Source organism: Bos mutus, chromosome 8, assembly GCF_027580195.1.
Source record: "Bos mutus isolate GX-2022 chromosome 8, NWIPB_WYAK_1.1, whole genome shotgun sequence".
Taxonomy (NCBI): domain Eukaryota; kingdom Metazoa; phylum Chordata; class Mammalia; order Artiodactyla; family Bovidae; genus Bos; species Bos mutus.
The window spans coordinates 89644117-89661655 of NC_091624.1; the positions used below are offsets into that span (position 1 = coordinate 89644117).

Below are 17539 nucleotides of genomic sequence, written 5' to 3' on the forward strand. Positions count from 1 at the left end.
TGTAAAATCTGTGACAGCTATTTACAGTTATTCTAATGACATTTCTACATATTTTAGCATTCTCATGCTTCACACTTTCTATTCCTTCCAAAATCCCCAACCTTTTTTCTTGGTTTTAACTCCTATACCAACTCCTCTTAGGTCAGAATCACTTGTTATAAGCGTACTTAAAAAACATCATTCCTTTCAGAGCATTTAGTTGGTAAATACCTACTTCAGCTTTATTTTAATAAATTTATTGGGTACTTGCTTATCTCACTTAAAGAACTGAGTTCTTTTGGTCGCTCTGAGTGACATGAGATAAATGCACAATGTGACAACAAAAAAATCAGGTAAGATGGAGTAAGAAAGAGCTTGAAATTAAACTACATATTTATTTTACAAAGCATCTTTTTTGTGCTAGTTCCCACAAACTTGTCTCTAACTTTTCAGTTAACTGGTAGAGGTGGTACTTATAAAGATCCCCCATTTCCCAAGGCTCCAGAATTTAAAAATGTATATCTCTTCTCTCTCTTCCCTTATATAGCTTTTATTGGCTCAGACAGACCATGGCAAAATTATTACTAATAAAATATAGGACCCCATATAGTCATGTATATGACAAACTTATAAAGGGATAAAATGTTAGTGATGGTTGGGAGCCTAAAAATAATCTAGTATCACTCTCATTTTTTACAGATGAGGAAATTGGGGCTAATCATGTCATTTGATTTAGTAGATCATATATTGAATTAGTTGAAGAACCAATATCAGAATCCAGGTCTCCTACCTTCCATTCAAGTCCTAATTTGTCTTTCCTTCATTCCCTCTTTCTTCCCTGGAATTTTAAATAGAACAGGAAAAGATGTTGAAAGTATTGTGATTCAACTCTTGTTTCTTCTTCAAGTAATTAAAAAAATTAAAATGTTCTTATTTTCTTATGTATTTACCTCCCCCCCCATCTTTTTAAAATTGGTAACTGAATGCAATGAAATTACATCAACCTAGGTTTTCACAAGATAATGAAATAGTTTGTTAATAGTGAAAACCTAGTACTCATATCAGATTTTGGTTATGATTAGCTACTGACGTAAATACCGAAGCAGTCTTCTTATACTGTAGATGACACCAGCTTTTCCATGTTTCAGGAAGTAGTCCACAAGAGTGTTTCTAAGGTTTTAAAATCACTAATTCTAATTGCTCTTTTTTTTTTTTTTTTGGTAGAGTGGCAACATCTTGAACATTGGAAAAGAAAAATAAGCATGTCTTGGTTTTTAAAATATTTGATAATTACAGAGGTGGTTAAGAAAAAATCCCTATTAACTATTACATATTAACACACAAGTAATTTGTTTTTTAACATTTCCCATAAAGGAAGGACAGTATAGAATCTCAATGTGATTGGTGTAAGTTAAATTAGTTTTATTTATTTGCTGAAGGTCAGTTACCTAGCTTTATAAAATGAACTTATTTGGTCCTGGACACCATATTCATATTGTTTTTGTCATAACACAGAAATAAAATATCATTAAGGCATTCCTATGAACACACTTTCCCAAAGCTGTTAGGAGCTGTATGGATCTTGAGCTCTCAGAATTTATTTCATTTCCTTATATTTGAAATTACTAATTTTAGCCATTAGAACATAGGAAATTATAAATAGATTTTTCTTTCATGTAAATCATCCTCGTCTTCTCATCCATTCACTCAGCTGAAAAAAGAAATATAAAAATGAGGCCAAATGAATATATTATTGAATTATAAATTTATTTTACTTCCAGATCTTGCAGTGAAGGTCAGGTGATAAGATTTTTACAAACCTTGGTAATATTTTAGATTTAGACACAGAAATTAACATGTATATTTTTCTGTAATTGTAAAATGGAGCCAGAAGCAGGGCTCATGTATATAGAGCTATATTTATTTGCATGTATCCTTCAAAGTAAAATCTTAAACAGATTTAAGATATGTATTTCTTGTGCGGCTGATAAAACACATTGGCCATACCTGCCTAACAGGTGGATTTGAAAACTGAATTTACTTTTACATGCATCATAAATATTTCAGTGCAACCAGGTGGTACTTGATTTTCCAATAATGTATGATGTTTTGGCATATATATATATATGAATCTCACAGTACCCTGTAGTACCCAACCATATTTTCTTGATTTACTTTCCATTAATATAAGGTTGTCACCAGATTCCACAACTCCCTTAAATTAGGAATGGAATTCACATGTTTTAAGTCAAAACCTTGGTGTTCAATCTCAACTTTTCTTTTTAACATTAAAACAGTGAAATACCAGTTATTCCAATGCTGTAATGAATCAAGCAACACTGGAAATTAAATCCCCAAACAGTACACCTTTAATTTGTTCAGCAGATATTAAGACATTTCACGGCCATCATTATGTATTTTCAACAGTTTCACTCAGTCTACTCTTTCAGCAACCCTTTGGGAAATATCCTGAGATCATTTACTGGGTAAGGGCATGGATCTTCTAAAAAACATGAGTAATATTTCATAGTTTGACCCTGGAGACACTCTAGTAAAGGAAACAAACTTTAACAAAGAAATAAATAGGTTAAGGACTGAAGTAACCTGGGAGATGGCACTGTGCCACAGCTTCGCATAAAAGCTGTAGTTCTTCACTTCCTTCCCAAGGGCCACGAGTTACTTTGTTATTTAAAGTCTCCGAATTAAGACTGCTACTGAAGAACAACCCAGAAGTACAAAATATCACGATATCTTTTCAAGTAGCAATTTACAGGGGGCTCTCTGAATCCTACGGTATAGAGATCAAACAAATCTTTACAGTTAACAGCCTATCTACAATCGCTCTCGCTACAACCCGGACTTAGTCTGTGCGAGGAGGGAACCCCGCAGGAATCTCGCCGTAACAACAGCAAATGAGCGCCCCTTTCGGAGAGCTGTTCAGCATCACCTCGACCTGGGCACTTTAGAATAAGCTGGCAAAATTGAGGTGACTTCCGGGTCCTCTCTCCCCCATCGCTATCTAATGGGGCTGGACAAGAGGCTCCAAGGCTTCCAGTAGGTAGCTTTTTGCTCGTGACCTGCCCCGCTCCGCAAGCCTGTAAAGAAAGCGTTGGTCGCCTACTGAGCCCGTGTCGATCTTCGTCCTCATCACTGTCTGGTTCTCCATCTCCAGATTTTCCCTCAGGGCCCGGCGCCCGACGTGGGGACTTACAGGGGAGGTCCTTCAAGGTCAGTGGGGCGATCGTTCTCACCTGCCTACCACCTGAAGGCTAGTTGCCGCCGCCTCCCACTCCGCCCCAGCACCTTCTGTGCGAAGATTCACAGCACTTGGGTTTGTTCATGGACTTGTTCACATGCCGCTTTTCACCAGAAAACCCTAAAAAGCAAACCTGGGAGTTCCACACTCGGCGGCTACTGGAAATCCATGTGCCCCACCTCTATTCATTTTGCTTCATGGTGAGTGCCGAGGGCGATATCCGGGGGCGTGGGGGGTGAGGAGAAAAAATTATTCCCAGTCAGCTCCTCCTTCGCTGCCGGGAATCTAGGCGCCCAGGAAGACTTCCGCTGCTCCACGTTTCCAGCCCTCTTTGAACTAAGTTGGGGTGGCGAACTGGAGAGAAAAAAAGTCGTTGTGGGCGGCTGTGTATGCGCGCCCTCAGTCTCCCGCGGCCGCGCGCAGGTACTGGGCGACGTCGCGGTGGCCCCGCTCCTCAGCCAGGTCCACGGGCAGGCGGCCCCAGGCATCGCGCACATCCAGCCGTCCCCCGGCTCGGTGCAGGGCCACCAGCGTGTCCAGGAAGCCCTCCCGGGCAGCGTCGTGCACTGGTCGGGTGAGGGTGGCGGGGTCCGCGCAGTTGGGGTCTGCGCCGTGGAGCAGCAGCAGCTCGGCCACGCGGGCGCTGCCCATCATCATCACCTGCCAGAGACAGCAGAGTGGTCAGGACGCGGGTGAGGGCAAGTAGAGTCTTTTCCAAAAAATACCTATTCATCCAGGCCCTTACAAGCTTCGGAAGTCTAGTTAAGCTTAATTTGCTGACGCAAATCCCGCCCCCCACCCCGGCTCCTCTCCCCCACAGCAGCCCCAGTTTATACTTTTACTCAGACCTAATTAGTTCAGTTTTATTCTCCGAACGTGGGAAGACGAGGAAGAGCTGATAACAAAGTGCTTATCGCTGTTGTGGGAAATTTTTTTAAAAATTACCATAGAAACGGGAATCTATGTTGTTAAATGATGTATGGGTAGAGTTAAGTTTAAAGACTTAAAGTCTTAAATTTATTTCCCTTGCTCTCCCCTCTCCCCCAGCTATAATCCCCATCTAAAAAATTTACTAGGCAGTCAGCTGATACATTTATTTTAGGCGTTAGAGTAACGCTTTAGGAGAGAAAATAAGAAACTACGTTTAAAACAAGGTTTACTTTGTTTATTTCTTGTAGTAAATCCCCTGTGGGAAGGCTTTTGCTTTTCACTGTTACATGTCTCTGCTCATAAAGGGCGTATATATGGTCTCATAATTTGAGCCACAATGGGAGATAGAGGGGGGAAAAGTAAAGTCGTGCATAGTTTTATAAGACGATGAAAACAAACTATTTGTTTTCAATCAATGATTCACCACTTTTAATATTTAACATTATAGATAAGGGCTAAAGTTTAGAGGATAATATATTTGATGTAACATAAAATAGACACTATATTTGCATTGTACAGGATTTTATAATGTGCTAGGATTTTATATTGTTAAATAGTAAACATTTTGCTGTTTAAAAAGGAGCTTGGATTTTAGCAGTCAAATCAGAGCAATGCATAACTTAGAAAAACGATGTTTTGAAGCAGTGATCCTACAGTATCCATTTGTGTACATGTACATTATGCCAGCATTTACTTTATTTTAACAATTTTTGATAAATATTCAAAATGAAATTATATGTTCTTGTGAATTTATGCTTTAAAATGTACCATGGAATCAAAATATAGTATGCTAATTTTTTCATTGTTCCATGGTTATTGAAAACATCCATCTCCTCCCTTAAAAGCCATGATATATTTTCTATTAGTGATGTAAAGGGCATTTCATATATAGAGGAGAAAAAGTGGCTCTTAATATCTCAGAATATGGTGAATTAAAATGACAAATAAAAGCCCCCTTTTACAGTTACTAATATAATTGAAGTCTTTAAGGACTACTTTAAAATATTTTTGCTGCTTTAAATAATCCCTCATTTCTTCCAACATTTTCTATTAATTCAAAATGAATTAATACATATTTAAAAATTGCACGATTAACAAGATTTCTTACTAATGACTTGGTTCTGGAAGATGATTGTAGGCGAATACTAATTTTTAGTATTTAATACTGCTGACTGCATGATAACAGTAAAACACAAAATACTACCTTAGATTTTAAAGAGATTAAAAAAATATCAGCACTGATTAAAGTGGGATTAATAGTTAAACATATCGAATAAATGAATTTTAACAATGAAGAGGCTAATTATAAAGACCCTTTGCCATTTAACAAAGCTGAAGGAATGTTTATGTAATCCAAGCATTCAGTATGATAAAAATCTATAGAAGCATATTTTTTCTTATGTAACACTCAAGAAACACTGCTAACGTAAAATAAAAGGAATTAAGTACTGTGGTTGAGGAATCCTGACTTATTACTTTGTATTCAGTTCGCCTGCATGAGGAAAGAATACAGTATTTCATATCGCAGCTTAAAAATTCAGGATGATTTTTTTTCATGTGCTGTGATGTAGGATTCCTTAAATCCAATCCAAATTGCGTAACTTGTAATTTAATTATCTCTATCGTTGAAAGTTGATCGCTGTTTGTTGAAAGACAAACAGATAAGATAAAGTAGTTCTCTCCAAATAGCCTCTCATTTTTCCCTTTCCTGCCCAGTTGAACCTATCCCATGCATCTCTTATGAGATGGGAGAGGGAATACTGGCCTTCCCCCCCTATTAAAAAGAAAAGCAAACTGAAGTAGTGGGGTTTCCAGTCCCTTTCTTTAGAATTTTTGATGAGTGAAAACCTGCTGCTCCATACTCCAGCAAAGAGAGACACAGGTCTGTTCGTGGAGATCTCAGGTCCAGCCGCGTCCGAGGAGGCGGCGGCCCCGTGTTTGTGCGCCCCCTGCCGGCGAGGCCCGGGGCCCCCAGCTACCTGGATCGGGCGTCTCCCAAAGCGGTTGAGTCTGTTGGGATCCACACCGGCTTCGAGGAGCTGCCGCACGGCCTCCACTTGGCCCCGCGCCGCGGCGTTGGCCAGGTCCGCATCACCGCCACCACCACTGAGCATGCCCTTGTCCTCTTCGCTCACTTCGCAGCCCCCAAGCGCAAACTGTCCAGGATAATCCACCGCTAGCCGTGAACTTCGCAACGCCCTACCCTCCCTTCCCACCTCGCCCTGGAGGGCTCTCCCCACTCGGGAAGAGCTCAGCTCAACTTCAGCCTCTCTTTGCCGTCTTTCTGCGGCTAGAGGGGTCAGTACAATGGCCGAACGGCCCGTAGTTAAAGCCGGGCTTTTCCCGGATGGCTCCCAAGAAAATGCGCCTGGCGCAGCAGCAACCTTGCGCGAACCCGCTCTGGTTGCACAGTGCGGGCGCGTCACGGAGTCCTCACCGCGGAGCTTCCCTCCGGCGGAGCGGAGAACCAGCCGGGACTGAACCCGTTCCCAGCTGGGCTGTCGAGAGGCACTCTCCAACCTCCTTAGGCTCCGCCCGCTGCGGGTCCGGGCACGTCCCACTGTGTCGGAGCGGAGGCCTGGCCCGCGGCTGACGTTACAGCCCAAGAGGGTAGGGGCGGGGGAGAGCAGTCCAGAAAGTGCCCGGCCGCATGCGCCGGACAACGCCGAGCGGAGCCCGCTGTGCTACTGCCTGTAGGGTATCCAGCAATTCTAGGTTAAGTTTTTTGGAGCAATTGAAGCAGTGTACTCAGCTCCTGATCTCCTTCCAGCAGGCGGAGCAGAGGATTTCCAGTTCTTCAGTCCCGGCCCAGCCGCTCTCGGTTGGAGACTTTAGTCACTCTCTGTGTAATCAAAAGGCCGGGCATTTGAAATAACCTTGTCTCAAGATGTCTTAAAGAGACAGCTCTGCCCCTCTCGGACAGGTTAAATTCATCCCCAGGCTGTACTTGAATTACGCTTGCTTCACATCTTCCATCAAATTTAGCAGTTGGGAAGGGGGTGTCTATTTGACTCAGCCCAAAATGGGTCTGACTGAAAAATCCCGCGAATCATATTTTGAATGTGCTTTTTATTCATCTTTAAATTATGGATGCAATATTAAAAAATAAAAACAACTCACAAAAACAAACAAAAAACTTAGCCAACTACCCGCCCCCCGTCCCCCGCCCCCGCCACACTCACATACACCTAGTTTGAGAGTTGCAGAGCTTGGTACATCGGACACTTAAAAAATATAAATATACATTTTAAGAACTTGAGATCTCAGTTTCACGATATTTGAACTGTCTATTTTTGTTTGCACTCTTACCTATTTAAACCCACCTCAGCAAGTATTTGATTTCCATTTATCATGGGCAATAAAGGAAATTATGCAGTAATAATGAAACATAATAAAACAGGGGTGTGGTGCTGGGCCTGTCATTAAACAGGCTGAACCTGTCATTAAACCCGCTTCTGAAGATTTAAAGGCCAAGTGCTTTGCTTTTATTCCTAATCTTCGTGAGTTTGTATTAACAGATGCATTGCTTTAAAGGTTAAAAAAATTACAGCTGATGCACTATTGAAATAAGAGAACCACAAGTTATTTGTATTTGTATTTCCTCACAGAAAACTTTGGTGAGGAGCTACATTATAATGCCCCTAACATTTAACAGCTCTTATCTTGAACATCCTTTTTGGTTTAGACTGCTGAGAAACACAAAGGGAGGACAATTGAAGTAAGAGACTCCACATGTTTCTTCTATAGTGTATCTTATTTTGGACTCTCTTGGTTTCAATCCACTGTAGAATAAAGAAGAGCTCTTTATGGACAGGGTGGGGTGGCATGGAAGTGTGGTGGCTAGGGCTATAGATTTGCTGACTGAGTCTCAACAGGGTTGAAATTCACCTGGATGGCGAAGGGGAGGGGGCAACATTAAATAACATTTTTTTTATCTCTCTCACCACACCCTCATTTCTTAGTTTTCACGATTTTAATTCCTCTTTCACTCTTATTTGAACCTCTACCCTTATCTAAGGAAAAAAACAAACAAACAAACAAACCTTGTCCTTTTATTTGTTGGTGATGATTCTATTCCTAGTCTGGCCAGCTACTGGATGAAAAACATGAATAACTCTTTTTGTCTTAGAGGCCAGTTCCCATGCACAGTGTATTTGAGATTACAGGTGTGCAGGTTGAATGGGAGAAGGAAGAGAAAAGATGGACAATAGGAAGCCAGAGACTTTGAAATGAATGGCATTGGGTCTCTGCAAGTTACCTTGTGGAGCTGAATCACTAGACTGATATTGGCGGATATGGTGGCAAATGGGCTCAGACAAAAATATCTTCATCAGAACAGCCTGATTACTCTGAAATTTAGTGCACAGCCAGATGCAAAAAGGCATTAGAGGGAAGAGTGTTGGATCTTCCCTCTAATGAATTCAGCAATTAAATTTAGTTCAAGAATACTTAGTTCAGCATATGCTATACTACATTTCACAGTTGAACAAGATATTGGTCCTAAATTTTAAACCAACAAATAGAGAGTTTGAGAATCAATGCAAGCCCTATCAAAATCCCAATGGCATTTTTCAAAGAAATAGAACAAATAATTTTAAAATTTATATGGAACCACAAAAATTCCAAGTAGCCAAAGCCATCTTGAGAAAGAACAACAAAGCAAGAGGCATCACACTTTCCTGATTTCAAACTACATTACAAAGTTACAGTTATTAAAACAGAATGGCATTGGCATAAATAAGGAAATAAAGATCAGTGGGATAGAATTGGAAGCCCAGAAATAAATCCATAGTTATCTGGTCAATTAATTTATGACAAGGGAGCCAAGAATATACAATGTGGAAAGGAAAGTTTCTTCAAAAAATGCTGTTGGGAAAACTGGAAAGCCACATGCATAACAACGAACCTTGATAGCCAACTTGCACCATACCCCAAAATTGACTCAAGATAATTAAAGACTTGAATGTAAGACCTTAAACCATAAAACTCCTAGAAGTGGTAAGGAGCGGTAAAGGAGTGGTAAGGAGTGGTAAAACTCATAAGTGGTAAGCTCCTGGACACAGGACTTGGCAATGATTTTTTGACTCTGACAACGAAAGCAAAGATAACTAAGTGGGACTACATCGTACTAAAAAGCTTCTTCACAGAAAAGGAAATCATCAACAAAATGAAAGGCACCCTATGATTGGGAGACAATATTTCCAAACCATTTATCTGATAAGGGACTAACATCTAAAATATATAGAGATCTCATACAACTCAATAGCAAAACCCCAAGCAATCCAATTAGAAAATGGGCAGAAAGTCTGAATAGACATTTTTCCCAAAGAAGACATACAGATGGCCAACAGGAACATGAAATGATGTATAACATCACTAATGATCAGGAAAATGCAAATCAAAACCACAGTGAGATATCATCTCAAACTTGTTAAAATGACTATTATCAGAAAGACAAGAAATAACAAGTGTTGGCGAGGATGTGGAGAAAAGGCAACCCCAGGACACAGTTCATGGTATATAAACTGATGCAGCCACTGTGGAAAACAACATGGAGCTTCCTCAAGAAACTAAAAATAGAACCACCATATGATCCAGTAATTCTACTTCTGTATATTTATCTGAAGAAAATGAAAATACTAACTCAAAAAGATACATAAACCCCCATGTTCTCTGCAGAATTATTTACAATAGCCAAGATATGGAAACAACCTGTGTGTCCACTGATGGATATATGGATAAGCAACTTGTCAAATATATATTTTAGCTACAAGGAGATTTAAATCTTGCCATTTGTGATAATATAACTGGAACTTGAGGGCATTATGGTAAGGGAAATAAGTCAGACAAAGACAAATACCAAATGATCTCTTTTATATGTAGAGTCTAAAATGAAACACAATCCCTCCCTCAAAAAACAAAATAAAAATAATCAAGCTCATTAATACAGAAAACAGATTGTTGGTTGCAAGAGACAGGGAGTGGGGGCTGTGTGAAAAATTGGTGAACTTTTTTTTTAGCTTGAATAAATTGTTTAAATAAATGTAAAAAATGTATTCCCACTTTTATTGTAACAGCAGTCTCATCTTTGTCAGCTCTACAATTTCTCCTTTGGTATAGCCTCTTGTTTGAAGTGTTGTTTACCCCTACAGCAAGTTAGAATACTTGTGAAGTTAGGGGGACAAAATCCAGCCCTTCTTGCTGCAGCTGTTTGCCCAGCCACTACTAATAATCCTTGTCTCATTCTTCAAGTACCCATTCTAGATTCCCTCCCTCTTAGCACATCTGGTGATCTAGGTGTCTAACTTAGCAAGTCAAGTAGACCCCCCTTTCCTGAGAGCTGTGACTAGTCCTCACGCTCTTTTCAGATCATGGTTGGTATATTTGTATATTTACTGTCACAATTGGGCAGATAAATATCAAGCGATATTCCAATGGATTATCTGAATATCAAATGCTTTTTTCCTTTTCTTAGATTCAGAAGTCCCATCGTCTCCTGATAAACATGATCAATTATCCCCTGTAGGAAAGATGACTCCTTTACACCCTAACTGGTCTCTTAGCATGAAGGGTCTGAAGTGATTGGGCAGCATCTGGAGCTTAATCGGGACTCTTCCAACATCTCATGGTGAAATTGTTCTCTCTCGATGAACCTAGATTTCCAGGCCATAGGTATTAGAATTGTAAGGGTGGAAAATATAAATTTCTCATGTGGGTTACAAAATGTGATAAGCTACTTCTGGCAATGGTAGCAGTGTCTAAATTGCAATGTCTAAATTTCAGAGGAGGGCCATCCAGGATGAAATAGAATCCTAGTTCATGAATACAACAATAGAGGAAACCAATGCAAAGTTTTAGGGTTCCCAATGAAAATGAGTTCAGGATAGAATTTATTCTTATGAGAGCTTGTTTTATGACATGGAACTGGGCAAGAAGCATTGGGACTGAGGAATTGAAGGAAATGCTACTAGTGATGGATATGATTATTCAGGTACTCAAGAACTCAGATGTAGAACAACAGAGTACTTGCAGATTTCCTCTGTAGGGATGGATGAAAATAGTGCTTGACTATCACTGCTATTATATAAATATATAATTTTAACTCTATTCTAAAATGAATGCTAATATGATTGCATAAAAATATGGTGCAAATTACAAACCCAGTTGACCATGATAGCTAAGTTCGTAAATTTTCCTTAAACTGTACATGTGTAAATAAATTTATATTAAAAAATTTTTCCTTACACTGGATAAACTTTCTTAGTCTAGTCTTCTGAAATTGCATGCTTCATCAGCATAGGTAGATATGACATGTGGAGAAGAGAGGAAAAGTGAAGTGGGTACAAGATGGCCAGAGCTTAAAAAAATGAAAAAAGGCTCCTAGATTTTAAGAAACTCTTTCTAGTGATACTCAAAACTAACAAAGAGTTTCCATTTAATGTGATAACTTTACTGAGAGATGCATCTATATAAGGTACCCTGGGAGTTAGGAATAGGGGAACTTAAGAAGTACAGGGAATTTTCTTAGAGATGTTGCAGCTGAAGAGAGTCTTTAAAAATGCATTGGAAGTTGATTGTTTCCTGCATTCTTGCTTCAAGCCTTGGATTTCTCTAAAATTTAACAAAAGATTAGTAAAATATAGCCTGGGCCAATTTTTGAGCCATCTTCTTAAATGGTAAGTCACGGTCAAAGTGTCTAAAAAATAAAAACTATTTGAAGTTGATAAGATGGAAGAGAATTGTTGTTTAAGGAGGTGTAGATAAAGAATGTTAAGACAGGAAAAGTCCAAAGAGCAGAATGACTGATAATCTTCCGATAAGCAGATATGTGCACTAAACAGATTGACTGGAAAAGAACTTTACACAGGGAAAATATTGCCAGGGGTATGTGCGGTTACTAGCACCATGGACAGCACTTCTCCATTAAGAAAAATCTGGGTGGTCCTAACCCACTCCAGACTGAGAATTCCTGAGGAAGCTGCAAACTTGGTTTTCCAAAGTCCCTTGCTCCCCTGAAATTTAAAGGAAACCAATGGAAGCTCAATGGACATCTTTTACAAAACCAACCTGCTCAGCCTGGTTTCCAAGTATTATTGGATAATCTACACAGAGAATTCTATGTAGACAGAAAGTGAAGAGAAACTAAAAAGCCTCTTGATGAAAGTGAAAGTGGAGAGTGAAAAAGTTGGCTTAAAGCTCAACATTCAGAAAACAAAGATCATGGCATCCAGTCCCATCACTTCATGGGAAATAGATGGGGAAACAGTGGAAACAGTGTCAGACTTTATTTTTCTGGGCTCCAAAATCACTGTAGATGGTGACTGAAGCCATGAAATTAAAAGACGCTTACTCCTTGGAAGGAAAGTTATGACCAACCTAGATAGCATATTCAAAAGCAGAGACATTACTTTGCTAACAAAGATCCGTCTAGTCAAGGCTACGGTTTTTCCTGTGGTCATGTATGGATGTGAGAGTTGGACTGTGAAGAAGGCTGAGCACCGAAGAATTGATGCTTTTGAACTGTGGTGCTGGAGAAGACTCTTGAGAGTCCCTTGGACTGCAAGGAGATCCAACCAGTCCATTCTGAAGGAGATCAGCCCTGGAATTTCTTTGGAAGGAATGATGCTGAAGCTGAAACTCCAGTACTCTGGCCACCTCATGTGAAGAGTTGACTCATTGGAAAAGACTCTGATGCTGGGAGGGATTGGGGGCAAGAGGAGAAGGGGACGACAGAGGATGAGATGGCTGGATGGCATCACTGACTCGATGGACGTGAGTCTGGGTGAACTCCGGGAGTTGGTGATGGATAGGGAGGCCTGGCGTGCTGCGATTCATGGGGTCGCAAAGAGTCGGACACGACTGAGCGACTGATCTGATCTGATCTGATACTTGAAAGATGAGAGGAGAAATAATACTTATTGTGTACTATGTTGCAAATGCTTTATGAGTATTATTTTATTCAATCCTCATAAAATTCCTATGCAACATACACTTGTGTCTCACTTTTACAGGAAAGACAAAAGAGAAGTTAAGTCACTTGCATACTAGCTAATCATTGGAGGTATGGTCTAACCTGTGTGGCTTCAGAGCCTCTACCATTTTCACTACACAGGGTTTTTTGCAGCTGTCATGATAGGCTTAACGGAAAGAAAGCACAACAAACTGGTTTATAATTATTTTTCCGTCTACACTGTGTTTTCCAGATGGCTCACCTCATAACACATCCTTAATAGACTTCAAAGATGATATTTCACACATAATACAGTAGCACATTTGTCTTGGGCAATAGAGGGAGATAATGAAACATTTTACCTCTTCCTGAAACCCAGCTGTCTCTAGGATGAAATATAACCTGTTGTTAATGCTTTGAACACATTTAAGAGATGAAATGGATGGGAACAGAGTGGACAACTGAAATTGGGAACTGAAATAGCTCTGCCTTTTAATAGAGTGGATTATTTGCAAGTGAGAAGGGATAGAAAGTAAACAGTAAATTGGCATAGAATTTTGGAAGTTACTAGAAGGGAAGGAGTAGAATCAGTTCCAATACTGTAAACAATTCAGATCCCTAGTGAAGATGTTTGTATTCTAGTTTGTGAAACTACAGGGTTTCTCAGGTGGAGCTGCTGGTAAACTACCCGCCTCCAATGCAAGTTAGACATAAAAGATGCAGGTTCGATTCCTGGATGGTAAGATTCTCTGGAAGAGGGCATGGCAGCCCACTCCAGTGTTCTTGCCTGGAGAATCCCACGGACAGAGGAGCCAGGCAGGCTGCAGTCCACAGGGTCCCACAGAGTTGGACACGATTGAAGCAACACTATATATGAACTCTATTTATTTTTTTTGAACTCACTTTAGAAGTACACATAAAATCAGTGAGTGACCAAGAGAAGTAGTGACATAATTATGCCCTCATAACTGTCTCTTTCTTTTTTAATCTAAGACAGTGGTTCTAAGTTGGGAGAGAAAGAAATTCAGAATCATATTCACAGCTTTTTCAAGCTACTGTGTATATGACCCACATCTCACCAGGAGACTTAATTCTCTCCATTTCACCAGTTGAGATTTATTGCCCCAGGACCCACGGTACAGCTCCTTCTATATCCCCATATGTGGTTATAAGTTTAATTGAATGATGGCCATACGTATCATTTTAGCATCAGTATTAGTTTTCTGGGCTGTGTGTGCATTCTAAGTTGCTTCAGTCAAGTCTGACTCTTTGGGAGCCTATGGACTTGTAGCCCACCCGGTTCCTCTGTCCATGGGATTCTCCAGGCAAGAATACTGAAATGGGCTGCCATGCCCTCCTCCAGGGGATATTCCTGACCCAGGGATCAAACCTGCACATCTTATGTCTCCTGCATTGGCAGGCAAGTTCTTTATTGCTAGCACCACCACAGACAAGGTGGCTTTAACAACAGGGTTTTATTTTTTTAGTTTTGGTTCACTCTTCTTGCCTTGCAGACGATCTCTCTCCTACTACTGCTTTACCTAGTCACCCTGTGTGCATGCAAGTTCCTGGTATCTCTTGTGTGTGTCCAAAAATCCTGTCCTTATAAAGATACTAGTCATATTGGATTATAGCCCACCCCAGGAGCCTTGTTTTAACTTAATCACCTTAATGCGCTATCTTCAAATACAGTCATTCTGAGATACTAGGGGTTAGAGGTTTAACATATGAACAATTCAGTTCCTATGGAGTCTCTTCCAAGTTTTACACATATCACTTTTCATTGCTTTGTAAAAAACTGTTGTCAGTAATTTATTTATTTGAATAAGGATGAAAATAAAATCAACACATTGACATTGGTTGAAGTTTTTACTAGTTTCTTTTGTCTCTTCTAATTTATCAGCTCCCTTCTTTCTTTGTTCTTTTTTTCCTCTTTCAATTTATTGCGGTAATTGGGTTGCTAATTTTGTAGTTTTCTAAAGTCTGGACTTTGCAGAATGCTTCTTCATGATGACATTTAACAATTTTTCTCTGTCACTTGTATTTATCATTTGTTATTAGATCCAGAGTTTGGGTGTCATTCAGGCCTGATATTTTGGCAAAAATATGTCGTAAGTAGAATTATAAACTTCCACCAAGAGGCAAATAATCTGATTGTCTCTTTTTCTACAACTTCGACAGTCATTAATAATTATTTCTTAGATCTGTAATTTCCTTAGGGGTTGCAAAATGGTGGTATTTTAGTCCTTTCAATACTTCTTCATCTACTAGCTGGGCTCCTTCTATAGAGAGATATTTTTCTTTATTATCTACTTGGTTGCCCTCAGGTACATATAAGAGACAGAATGAATACTTCATTTTCAAGTTTTCAAAATGATGAGTTGAGTCCCTAACCTCTTCCAAAGGTGATTACTGATTTTTAAATGATTGTAGATGTAGGCATTTAAATGTAATTGGTATGTTTCAGTTTATTATAATTATTATTCCTACTGATGCTCAAGCCCTATCTTTGGCCAATGGGAGCTCCTGAAAGTTGGCTCTTGAGTCTTTTTAACATGACTTCAGTAGTCTTTGACAGAATCCTTTATTTCTGGCATGATAATATATTCCACTTTTATCTTGTATATTTCCCTCACTATACATGGTATCAACCATTTCTCAAAGGAGCACTGATTATTTTTTAGTGGAAAATGGAATTTTAAAAACACAGTCTGAGTTCTGGGGATTTTATTGCTACCCAGCCAGTGATTATATTTTTAGGCCTTTGTGTTTATACATTAAACATAGTTTCTTAGATCAGAATATTTACATACATTTTCGCCAACATGAATTTACAGAGGACTTACTGTTCAAGTTAGACATGATGAATAATACAGCAGTATAGGAGTCAGTAATTATTTGTGACATGAAGTTCTCTCTCTTTTATATTGACTGTCTAGTTTTAATGTTACTGTCGAGTGAATTTCACAGCTCTTACTATTGTAGATGGAATATCAGGAAAGGGAATGAAAGGTTGAGTTACCTGAAAAGCATTTTCTCAAAGTAGAGATAGTTGCTAAATTTCTTGAAATATGCAAAAAAAAAAAAAAAATCAATGAACTGAGAATTTTACTTTATCTTCATTTTCTCTTGAATATTGTTATTTAGCATAAATTACATATTTAACCTTTTTTTTTCTCAGAAATGTGTTATTTCTGAGCTATATGTAGTACTAATTTTCATTAGGGGTAATTATACATTTCTGATAAAGTATATTTTTTCTTTATATATATTTGGCAGGTATATATAAAGGCATAAAACTTTATAGTGATTTTTTAAAACTTAAAATGTAATGATTTTTTAAAACTTAAAAAAATTACAAAGCTTATTTGTTTAAAAAAATGCAAGTGCATATACAAGCATATATACACATATCTCAGCAGAATGAATTGGCTTGAAGATTTTATTAATCTGATATGTGGTGGATCCAGCTCTACATTCAAGCCTCCATCTTTATGAGTTATTGTGAAATGAAATGTGGATCTTTTTCTCATCTACAAGAGCAAGAAAATGTTGCTGTTGTAGATCTAGCACAGACACAATCAAATCATTACTCTTTACATTGTTGCTGCTGCTACTGCTGCCAAGTCACATCAGTCGTGTCCGACTCTGTGCGATCCCATAGATGGCAGCCCACCAGGCTCCCATCCCTGGGATCCTCCAGGCAAGAACACTGGAGTGGGTTGCCATTTCCTTCTCCAGTACAGGAAAGTGAAAAGTGAAAGTGAAGTCGCTCAGTCGTGTCCGACTCTGTGCGACCCCATGGATTGCAGCCTACCAGGCTCCTCCGTTCCATGGGATTTCCCAGGCAAGAGTACTGGAGTGGGTCGCCATTGCCTTCTCTGTGAGAAGCTACTTATTCAGAATGTAAGCTCTTTGGAAGAGGAATGTTATTTCTCTTTTAATCCACTCCTCAATCTTCTGCAATCTGGCTTTCATTCGGAATCTAGGTAACCATTTGTGAAAGTAATCAATTATTTTCTTGTCACTTAATTCAATAATCTGACTATAATTTCTTATAATCTTCATTTGACTATAGTTTCTTCCTACAGCTTTGTATCCAGATTAATTCTCTTTTCTTGTGGCTTTTAAATTTCTTGCCTCTCACAAAACCATCCTCTCATAAATATATGACATATATACAATATGTCATGTGTGTGATGTAAATAATACCAACATGCTCACATCTTCCTACAAATATATATGTGTGTGTATATATATATATATATATATATATATATTGTTTGTTTGTTTGTGCCTGTGGCATGTGGGATCTTAGGTCCCTGACGTGGGATCTTAGGTCCCTCACAAGGGATCAAACCCATGGTCCCTGCATTGGGAGCATGGAGTCTTAACCATTGGACTGCTGGGGAAGTCCCCTAAAC

The 17539-nt window shown here is 39.2% G+C and overlaps 1 protein-coding gene across 1 annotated transcript; it reads right to left on the reverse strand.

Moving 5' to 3' along the window:
* Nucleotides 1-1207: 1207 nt before the first annotated feature.
* Nucleotides 1208-6798, reverse strand: CDKN2B (cyclin dependent kinase inhibitor 2B). Its single transcript, XM_070375966.1, has 2 exons — nucleotides 6145-6798; nucleotides 1208-3895 (listed from the first exon to the last, which is right to left on the reverse strand). The coding sequence occupies exons 1-2, from the start codon at nucleotides 6277-6279 to the stop codon at nucleotides 3635-3637; spliced, it is 396 nt and encodes a 131-aa protein (XP_070232067.1). The 5' UTR covers nucleotides 6280-6798; the 3' UTR covers nucleotides 1208-3634.
* Nucleotides 6799-17539: the final 10741 nt, after the last annotated feature.